This window comes from Peromyscus eremicus, chromosome 15 (genome assembly GCF_949786415.1).
Source record: "Peromyscus eremicus chromosome 15, PerEre_H2_v1, whole genome shotgun sequence".
Lineage (NCBI taxonomy): Eukaryota > Metazoa > Chordata > Mammalia > Rodentia > Cricetidae > Peromyscus > Peromyscus eremicus.
This window is the reverse complement of record NC_081431.1, coordinates 32,791,822-32,803,219: the sequence shown is the minus strand read 5'-3', so window position 1 is coordinate 32,803,219 and position 11,398 is coordinate 32,791,822. Positions and strand designations below refer to the sequence as shown.

At 35.7% G+C, this 11,398-nt stretch overlaps 1 protein-coding gene across 3 annotated transcripts in view; it reads right to left on the bottom strand.

The window, feature by feature from the left end:
* Positions 1-1,782: 1,782 nt before the first annotated feature.
* Suco (SUN domain containing ossification factor) overlaps positions 1,783-11,398 on the bottom strand; it is a 58,933-nt gene continuing 49,317 nt past the window's right edge. For 2 of the 3 annotated variants that reach the window (XM_059281006.1, XM_059281007.1), the window contains 2 exons: positions 4,515-4,570; positions 1,783-2,976 (listed from right to left, as the gene is read on the bottom strand). In XM_059281006.1, coding sequence (XP_059136989.1) covers positions 2,533-2,976; positions 4,515-4,570 — 500 coding nt within the window. In that variant the 3' untranslated portion in view covers positions 1,783-2,532. Of the gene's footprint in view, positions 2,977-4,514; positions 4,571-11,270; positions 11,369-11,398 lie in introns of those variants that run through there. The other variant, XR_009383310.1, reaches the window with a different exon arrangement.

The following is an 11,398-nucleotide window of genomic DNA, read 5'->3' as shown; positions in this document are numbered from 1 at the left end:
ATGAATGTTCAACTTTTCCAGTTTCAACATTTCTCAGATTACAGTTGAATAAAAGAATTTCAGGCTTTAAATAACTATTTTGTGAAATATAGTTTAAGAATTATATTGTTTACTGTTTTATGCCTGTTTCTGTGTGCATACGGCACAAGCTAAGCACTGAAACTTGAGATACAGAACTAAAAATGAATGCTGCTGGGGCAGAAGATACGCTGGGTGAGAGAAAGTAGGTGTGACAGCATGAGGGAGAGAATGCTCTATCTCTGCACAAGGTTTGTAAAAGTGATTTAATTCCTCAAATCATACGCATATATAACCCTCAAGAGATACTTTGCTCGAGTTCAGTAAATTTCATTTTAATACCTTATTTAACACTACAAGTAAAGTGAGTTGGCTACCAGGGAATGTTGAAAATCTTTTAGATTTACATAAAGGTTTGAGTATGTCTTGTCTGAACCACTTGGGAGAAGTGTCTATAATTTTGAAGGTTTTGGGATTCTGTTAATTATATATGCTGGGTAGGCATCCTTAGTTCCAAAATTTAAAATCCAAAAGGGCTACAAATCTTCCAAAAACTTGAGCAGTAATTCAAAATTTTAGGATTTTACAGCCCTTGGATTTTGATTGTAGCTTTTTACCAGACACAAGTCTGCTGCTGGCAATAATCCTCACTCATTAAAAGTTTGGGTTTTTGTTGTTTTTTTTTTCCCTCTTATGTGTAGTAATAACCTGGAAGAGAAATAAAACTCAGACTAAAACTTTAATTCTCTGGGTAGATATGCATCTTACGATCATTTTAGTGTTTGAAAAGGTGAACTATGATTATTAGGGAACATGATATTTAAGTGAAAGTATATACTATGGTTGCCTGAAAAGTGAGCAATGCTGTTATATTTAGCCTGAAAGATGGCAAAAAACCCAAACAACAACAACAACAACAAAAAAAAACCCTTAAATCTATGATCAGAGGTTAGTAATAAGTGTGTGCAATCTTTTAAAGGACAGAAGAGCCAGTAATTAATAAAGACACGTGTTCAGATTTATTTGGAAATTCACAGTTTCTAATGGCACTACAGCTCTGTAGTTACATATTTAAAACCCTCTTTTCACAACACACAACAGTGTGACTTCCCACTCTAGCTCGGCTCTCATCTGGACTTCTCTTCAAAGGCCTGCCATACCTTCAGGCCCTGAATGCTCTGAATGGCTAATTGTGCAGACTGAAAGGGGGAAAAATTCATCTCCTAAAACATACTGTTAACCTAAAGCAGCAAGTTAAACAAAAAAGGCTTTAAATAAATCACATTACAAACAATACCAAGAAAGGTATTAGACACATTTAAAAACAATTATTAACAAAAGTGCTCAATAAGTTATAACTTAAATTTTACAACACAAAATGGTCAATTCTCTCTCAAAAAGAAACACATTTCACTTTCACTCATCTCTGTACAACCACACATCAAGAACCAATTTATTCAGACACATTGCCAATTACTTAAGGGACAAAAGGACAAACTAAGACAGATGCTGACACCACATACACATATATCTGCACATTGTAGCCAACAAAAGCGAACATCAAGGAATCATAATCCTGTTAGACTTGACCAATTGAACTGAGTAAGGCCTGACACACTCACTGGCTGCTTCTGTGACTATATACAAAGGCAGTGACTGGACCATGGGAAACCTGGTCTCAGTGAAGTGAACATTTGGAGGATTAGTGTTTACTGTGAACATTTAGAATACAATGTAAAAAAAAAATCATCACAAATAGCTAAGTGTGTTTAAAAGTGAATTTATAATAAATTTGTTTTCAGATACCTGTCATTTCCAAGAAAATATCTTACCATTTCACTGAGTGAGTAACTCAGGAAAAAAATAACCCAATCCAACTAAGTCAAATGAAAGCAAGGGTGAAATCATCACCTTTTATGTAAAAGGACTTTAGAAAATTTCAGCAGGTGTTTATTTCCAGTGAGATTGCTGAGTGACTCTAAGTTGGCAAGTCTTTAGGATTTTTATGCAAATGACCCACACTGTTGAGCTTCAGGCATGGACTACCTTAAAGCCTTGTAGTGTTTGCAACTTCAAAAACCTAACAGAGTTACAAAACAAATCAAATGACAGAAAGTCCTCCCTCCTCTTCCAGTGGCATTATAAATAGACAAAAGGCACATAAATATGGGAAGGTGCAAGAAATAGGAACCAAGCTGAAGGAAGAGGTTTAGGCTTTCATTCCTATCCCACCCAAGGAACACCGGGCTTCCAGATTGCTTCTGTCCCAGTAATTATCTGTGAAAAAACATCTTTATAAAATGTCTATCATCATCCTTATAGGAAGAGATCAGCCTTGTAAAACTGTAGCTTATCAGCCAAGATTGACACAATCCTGTCTCTTTTTTAAAAAGGCAAAAAAACATAATTTCTGAATACTTTCCCCAATATTTTATCCCTCCCCTAAACCCTTCAAATACCACAAGCTGTTCTTCAAAGAACAAAAAAGTCTCCAGTATGAATGTTCAGCTCCTTTTAGATATGTCCCGAGACTGCTGTAACACCAAATGCTCCCACGGTGATCTCCTTGTTTCCTTTGATTATGTCATGCAGGCTCGGCAACGACCCTGACTTAGTCTGTATAAGAGCTTTTATTAACTTTCCTTGGTCTTGGACTTTAGACCGCCTTCGTTTTAAAGCCCTCTTTTCAGTTTTTGTCTTTTGGGTCTGTCCATTGCACAGACTTGTACAAGCTGAAATGCCACAAAAATAGGACTCTTCTGACTGTGATGAAGTTTCTGAGCTTCCCTCGGATGGAGGGCCCTTGTAAGAAGAGTGATAAACTTCTCCCATATTAGAGAAATCTCTCTGGTTCGTAAAGGGCTTTCTTCCTTTTATGTCTCCATTGGCTATAGGGTGCAATGGATCTGCAGGCTTTATTGTCTCAATTTTTTCAGTTTTGTACTTGCAACGTTTCTTCTATAACAGAAATGAAAGGAAGCACAGAAATTACTTTCCTTCTTATTAGATATGAGATATAAAAGAGGAAAGTATTACTGCCTGTGGGAAGTAAAGCAGTTTTATTCTTTCCTCTCCCCCCTGCCTCCTGTTGTGAATAGTATCACTGACATCGCATTTTGTAAATGCTACTCAATTCAGAGTTTCAACTGCTTATAGCCACTTGTGCATAGTTAGGCAGAGATAACTGACATCTGAATACCACCACACGGCATATTGGTTACTTCCTTGTATATTTTATATGTTAACCTTGAAAGGTTTGTTTTTAGCTCCTACATGAGAAAAACCAAGTTTTAGAGATTTAGCTCCCTGTCTAAGTTACAAAACAATACCAAAGGTAGAATCAAATCGTAACCTACTTCACACTAATCAGAAATTCTATTACCTATTGATAATTATTGCTAATCAAATAAATATGTAATTTGAGAGGTTAAAAAGAAAATCAGGCTTTACAGTCAAGGTGGAGGGGAATCCTAAGACACTAACCACTGCCTGCTGTCTAATGAGACACCGAAGTAAACCAGCCTCTGTCAAGCTGTCATTTTTAAGATGGGGGTGTTACCACCAATAGGCTGTTGAGAGGATTACAGGAACAGTGCTTGCACTGTGCCCAGCATCCATCAGAAGCTCAGTAAATAATGACTTTCTCCCAAAGATCAGTACATTTTTTTCACTAAAGGGCTGGATAATAATATTTTAGGCTCTGCAGGCCTCTTAAATGTCTCTTTAGTGTATTCTTGATTTTTACTTTGTAATCCTTAAAAAATGAGAAAGTACTTATTGGCTTCTATATTGTAGAAAATAGGCCAGAGTTTGATGACCTCTCTAGACATTAAACTAACATATGGGAACTGGGAAGACAATTCAGTTAGTAAAGTGCTTGTCCAGTAGGAATGAAGACCTAGGTTTGATCCCAAGTACTGCATAAAACATGGTGATGCACATCTGTAATTGTAGCATCAGAAGGTGCAGAGGATCAAAGTCATTCTCAGGTATGTAGCTGGTTTGAGGCCATCCTGGGATACATAAGACTTTTATCTCAAACAAACAAAAACAAGGAAGAAGAAAAAAAAAGAAAGAAAATTAACATTCTGGTTGGGTATGATAGCTCACATCTCTTATCCCAGCCCTTGGGACATTGAGGCAAAAGGACTGCAGTGAGGTTGATGCCAGCAGGGATACATATTACTGTCCAGGCAAACCTGAGCTACAATGTGAGTGAGAACTTGTCTCAAAAAACAAAAAGCAGGGCCAGCAAGATGGCTTAGCAGGTAAAGGTACTTGGTGCCAAGAACTACAGGGTGGAAATTCTGCAAGTTATCATCTGCCCTTCACACCCTAAATAAATGTAAAAACAAAACCACCCAAACAACTAAAAAAGAAAAACAAAAAATTAAAATAAACATTATGCCAAGAAATACACATTAACATTTTCAGTATCTGTTTTCTTATTTACTACCATACAACTTACAACAGACTTCAAAAGAAAGAGTATTTACCTTTTTCTCTGGAGAGAACTTGAGGGGTTCTACGATGTACAAATCATTTGGGTCTACTGTAAGGAAGGAAAGAGGGTGTAAAATGAAAAGTGGATTATGCTATGACCAAACACCCCAAACAACGTTAGTGACTATTTTATTAATGAAATGGATAATAGGTATCAGGATAACCATTATTTCTACATTGAAAATTAGTTAGCCAGAATGGGCACGGTGGGCTCTGAATTAGGTCAAATTAATGTGAAGGTTGGTCATCAACTCTGAAGAAAACCAACATTCAAGTAAGTATATTTCCATTTTACATTTTGAATTAACAGTATCAACTGATACAGGAAGGGTCCTTCTCTGGGACCAGATCCATTCCCCACCTGATGATAACAGTAAGATTACTGGGTAAGCCATTACCAAGCCTATAGGTAATTCCTAAAAGATGGAGTCAAAAAGGTACATTAATGATGTGTGTCAAGCAGTTGGAATCACATATAGATGCTAGTTAGAAGAACATAAAGAGATTCAGGAGTGCTTTTTTCTAACTTTTTATAGTTCTGATTAAAACTATTAACTCTCGCCGGGAGGTGGTGGCGCACATCTTTAATCCCAGCACTCGGGAGGCAGAGGCAGGTGGATCTCTGTGAGATTGAGGCCAGCCTGGTCTACAGAGCTAGCCCAGGACAGGCTCCAAAGCTACAGAGAAACCCTGTCTCGAAAAACCAAAAAAAATCCAAACAACAAAAACAAACAAAAAAACTATTAACTCTAAAATACAGAAACAGTTTGAACATGTAATACACGTGACCCCATACTCATGAAAAAAACATTCTGACATGATGAGTATATTAGATCTATATATTTATCTCTAAGTTTAAAAAATTCTGTTACTCAGAACACTCCTACCTTTCCCTACAAGCACACATCTCTAAGCAGAGCTATAGAACTTTAGCCCTATTCAACTTGTTAAAACAACTCATAGTCCAACACAGACTAATTTAGTAAACAGCAAATTTATCATAAAACTATACATACTAGAAAAGTATTAACAACATGATCCAATCAATTACAACTTATATTATTATTCCCAAAAAGCTCTTGAAAAAATCACTAAATACATAAAAGTATACGATATTCCTCAAAATAGACATTTCTATCAAACCATTAATCTCCAGTTACTCTTTAAAAACATCACAATGCCTTCCTCTAGGAATGCTGCTGTTAGTCAGATTGACTTCCACACTGTAAACAAACGTGGTAGAAAAAGAAAAAAAGCAAAGCTGCCAAGGACATGACAATCTAATTTTTAAATTATCCCTACAAATAATTTTCAAAGTGGAAAAGCACACAAAGATGAACAAGCAAACAAAGACATAGTACCCCTTGAGCAAGGGCCCACAAACACAATTAAATGAAGATTTACAAATATTCAGGATATTAGGATGATCACAGATTAGTATCATCTAATAGCCATACCACTGTGAAAGGGACTGATCTCAAAAACTGATCTCAAAGACACTACACTTAACTGTGTTTAAATATTAAAAAGTTGGAAAATATCTCAAGAAACACAAAACAAGAAAACCAAACAAGGCTTTTTAACAAAACACAAGGATTTCCTAAGAACAGAAAATGTGGTTAAGTAAAATTTAAAACTCAATGGATGAATTTAGTAACAGATTAGATATAGCTGCAGACTGTGTAGCTTAGAAAATGGATTAGAAAAAAACCAATCACCAAAAATGTATCATAGGGAAGCAAAAGGGGGCTGGATTAAGAGCACACACTGCTCTTGCAGAGGACCTGAGTCGGGTTTCCAGCACCCATGTCAGAAGCTCACAGCTCTGGGGACCTATTGGCCTCCAAGGGTACCTGCATTTACATTCACACAGCCACACATATTTAATTTTAAAAGAAATCTTAAAAAAAAATAAAGACAGAAACTTTACAAGACAAAGAGGATACAGAGAGCTGGATTAATACATTTATGAAATTGGAGACTTAAGACACTGAGGAGTAGGTAATATATATAGGGGACAATTCTCCATTACTCAAAAGATATCTATGTAGAATTTTAAAGAGCCCAACAAACCTAACACAGAATTCAAGAAAAATGAAAACAGTAAGTAGTTCAAGGGGCTGTTGTGGTGGCAGGCAGGTCTGTGAGTCAGAGACCAGCCTGATCTACAGGGAGTTACAGGACAGCCAGGGCTACATGGACAGATCCTGTTTCCAAAAAAAAAAAAAGGAATTCAGAGGTTTAGAGACATAATGACAAATGAAATATGCAGGCAAATTTAAATAAACAATGAATGTAATATGTAAAACCATGAGTTAGAATTAAGTAGAAAAACTAGAATTGACATAAATAAAACATAAAAATGAACATAATAAACAACGAAAGCATGAAGTTAAACAGAATAAGTAAGGACTTGTTAATAAGATCATTGTATTGATTCAGAAAAGAGGTAAAAAAATGCTTCTTTAGACAGGAAATACTTGTACCTTCCTGAAGTGACCAATAAAGGACAATGACTGTATAACTTCCAACCTAAGCGCTGTAATAGGGAAATAAACATCCACTTCATCCTAACAAAAGGCCTCAAGTTAAGATGATGAAGGAGAGTACACTAGACCACCACAACACCAAATGCTCTAAGTATGTGTTAGTACATACTTAGCAAATGGGTAGATTCTTGGAATTGTGACTTAACATTACCAGAAAACTTCATTCCTACAACTTAAGCTAAAGACCCTAAACTACTCTTATAAAGAAAATTCTATACCCATGTAACTTTACTAATTAAAGAGGAAGCTATGATCTATAACTATAGCATATCTCAACAGGATGAAACAGAAGCTTAATAAGAAGACAAGAAAGGACAGAAGCAAGATCTGAAACAGTAAGATGTGAATTCTAGAAATTCTGGTTTTTGAGGGAAAAAAATCAGATGTAATTCTTATCTTATTTATGCATTCTTCAAAAGAGAAGAAATAGACTTCTATAAACAAGCAAAATTGAAGAACTATTATCTGCTTTGCAAGAAGTATTAATATTTCAGAATGAAGAAATAAGAAAAAACAATATTTTTCTTATCGTTAACTGGTTAACAGATAATTATATTCAAATTAATGCCAATATGTTTTTGTATGTGTGTATAAGCTATGTATTATATGTATACACGGAATGAATGATAGCAATAATACAAGTGATGGGAGGCAGGATTTAAGATTACTTTGTTGCTATAACCATACCTGTGAAAGGGTATGGCTTTATTTGAAAAGTGGAGGTAGGTTAGCTGTAAATGTATACTGTAAACAAGCAATCATCAAAGTAACTCTATAAAGAAATTATACTGGATATGCTAACAAAAAGAATCAGATAAAATACTCAATTATAACCAAAAAGAATAGAAATAATATAGAGGGCAGCCGGGCGGTGGTGGCGCACGCCTTTAATCCCAGCACTCGGGAGGCAGAGCCAGGTGGATCTCTGTGAGTTTGAGGCCAGCCTGGGCTACCAAGTGAGTCCCAGGAAAGGCGCAAAGCTACACAGAGAAACCCTGTCTCGAAAAAAAAACAACAACAACAACAACAAAAACAGAAATAATATAGAGGGCAAAAATAAAAGCAAACTCAACAGATGTAAAACAATAATATGGTAATATTTTTAAAATCAGTGGTCTAAATAAACTATTTAAAGGAGACTACCAGTCAGTTGGGCAATGAGATCCAACTATCTATTACCTTTTAAAAAATCATTTACATACAAAAGAAAGAGCAGCCACATTCACTTGAGACAAAGCAGAATTTTGACCTTGAAATAAAAACTGCATAATGACAAGGAGTTCAATATTCCAAGAAGACATACTGGTCATTTAACAACAGGGCATCACAGTATGTAGGCATATGGTCTAGTGATTTTAGACAAGGGTGACTGGACGATTGTCAGTAAGAAATGCATAATCTAGTCAACAAATTGTGCAGAAGAAAATGGACCCTTATGTCATATATACAAAAATTAACACCAAGTAGAATAAAGATCTAAACCTACTAAACCAGGGGAAAAAAAAACAAAGGTTTTAGGGCTCTGGACTTCACAAAGATTTCCTAGATAGGACACTGACAACAAAAGCAAAATGGATAGTGAAAAAGCTATGTGCAGAAAAGAAGAAAATACTTGTAAATAATATATTACATTTGCATTTATATGCTAGTGTATGTGTTTGTATTTGTGTGTGTGTGTATATGTATATAGACATATATATAATGAATTAGCAAATCAAAGCACAGTAAAATAACTCACAGACATTAGAATAGCTATTATTAGAAAAAAAAGCAAAACAATGGAACACTGTTGCTGGGGTTGTAAAGCAGTACAGCAACTATGGAAAATATGGAAATTACTCAAAAAGAAATGAAAAACAACACTGTCACAAGATCTAGTTACCCCTTTTGCAGTCATATATCCAGAAGAACCGACAATAGGATTGTCGAAGTGGTATTTGTACACCCATGCTAACAGCAGCATTACTTAAAACAGCAAAAGACATCAGAAGAGACAGCTTAAAACATCAGAAGGGGGCTGGAGAGATGGCTCAGCGGTTAAGGGCACTGGCTGCTCTTCCAAAAGTCCTGAGTTCAATTCCCAGCAACCACATGGTGGCTCAAAACCATCCGTAATGAGATCTGGCCTGTAGGCAAACATGCAGGTAGAACACTATATACATAATAAATAAATCTTAAAAAACAAAACAAACAAAAAACCATCAGAAGACAGAGAGCTGATGAGATGGCATATTGGGTAAAGGCACCCGAACCAAGGCTGACAAGCTGAGCTTGATTTCCAGGATCCACAAGTCCATGGCAGGAGAGAACTTTGACTCTCAAAGTTGTTCTCAGCCCTCCACATGTGGCTGTTCACAAACGCATATACAGATGAAATAAAATAAAGAGAAAAATGCAAAGAAAATGAGATATTTACACAAAGCAGACAATTATTCAGCTTTAAAAAGGAGGTCTTATTGCATACTATAACATCGATGCACCCTGAAGGTATGTTATATAAAACAAACCATGCATAGAAAGACAAAGACTACATGATTCCATGGATATGCAGTATTTAAAGTAGTTAAATTAAAAGGGACATAAAATACAATAGTATTTAGGAGATGTCAGGTAGAGTGGAGACTGAGGGAGTTATAGATAATAGACATAATTTTCAGATTTCCAAGATGAAAATATTCTGAAGATCTGTTTTACATCAATGTGAACTTATTACTGAATTTCATACTTAAAACATGGTTAAAATGACACATTTTTATGTTGTTGCTTTAAAAAAAAATTTGAGCCAGGCGGTGGTGGTGCACACCTTTAATCCCAGCACTCGGAAGGCAGAGGCAGGCGGATTTCTGTGAGTTCAAGGCCAGCCTGGTCTCCAAAGCAAGTTCCAGGAAAGGCACAAAGCTACACAGAGAAACCCTGTCTCAAAACAAAACAAAAGAAAAACAAAAACAAAAAAACTATTTGACATAGTTCCTTCCAAGCTAAGAAGTGAAACTACGTATAAAATGGGAAAATTCAAGGCAGATTAAGACAAATGCCCTAAGAGTTTTAATTGAAGAAAAATAAAGAAATGAATAATAGAAATCAGGACTGAAGTCAGTTCCTTCCTGCCTATTTCTTTCAACTTTCTTTAAAAGCAAGGATAAGTCAAGACCACATCACTGTTTATAACAGAAGCAATTCTGTTATTAGAAAGAAAGCCTATTCTATTTGTCTTTAAAGAGATAGAGGGAAAGAAAATTTAAAAAATGTATTAGTTCACCTAATTTAAAAGAAGACTAGAACTGATGAAAACAAAAACCATCTGAACTATCTCCCAATTGCATGAATATTAGCTCAAATAAGAAATACATATACACCAATCAGAATGACTGTAAGACCCAAATTATGAAATGATTACTAGGATGTAAAACAACTGGGAAAGTTGGGAAGAAGCCATCCAAAGCTGATGGGAGGTCATCCATAGAACACTCTAGAAAACCATGCTTTGACATTTACTAAAGGTGACACATATGCTATGACCCAGCACTCCCACTTCCATTTCTGTTGGCAGATGCATGTATATGTTGACTTAAAGACATGGAATAGCTTCAAAATGAAAATAGTCCAAAGGCAAATGTGTTAGTGTGCAGCATCTGTACAGTGGGATACTGTACTAGAATTAGAACGAATAAACTATATTAAACAGCATGGTGACTCATAACCATTAGATGTTAAAATACTGGCTACACGGGGAGGGGGAAATGCACAAAGTAGTTTTGGAGGTGTTAAGAGCACACTCCACTTTGTAATTAGGATGTGGATTACACAAGCATACTGAGTTTGTAAAAACTAAGCTTGCACATGAGTGGATTAAGTATGAAAAGCTTACACTAGTGAAACTTAGGAGTCTTATTTGAAGACATAATAATGGAAACATTCTGCTCAATTACTAAAATCCTAAAGAAAGGGAGAACAGCTGTTATTGAGAAAGCACCCGTAAATGAAAAATATAATTAACTGGTTAGTTTACTATTGCTTTAAGGATAAATTTTTAAGTTTCTTAATAAGCACTAATTACAAAGGAACTAAAACAGGAAAATAGTCACTCAGTATACATCTGTTCACCCAAATGTTAGCATGTCTTGAATGAAACCCAATTATAAACTCTGGGGCAAAGAAAGTGCCTCAAAAGTCCTAAACTAGAGACAAAAAGGGTCCTACCTGCACAAGAAGAGGAGGCAGAAAAGCACAGGATGCTATGGGAGCACATTGAGCATTCAGGTTTTCCATAGCTGCTGAACTTTCTCAAACATCCCTTTCTAAAAAGAAATACTTCTAAACAGGAGCAT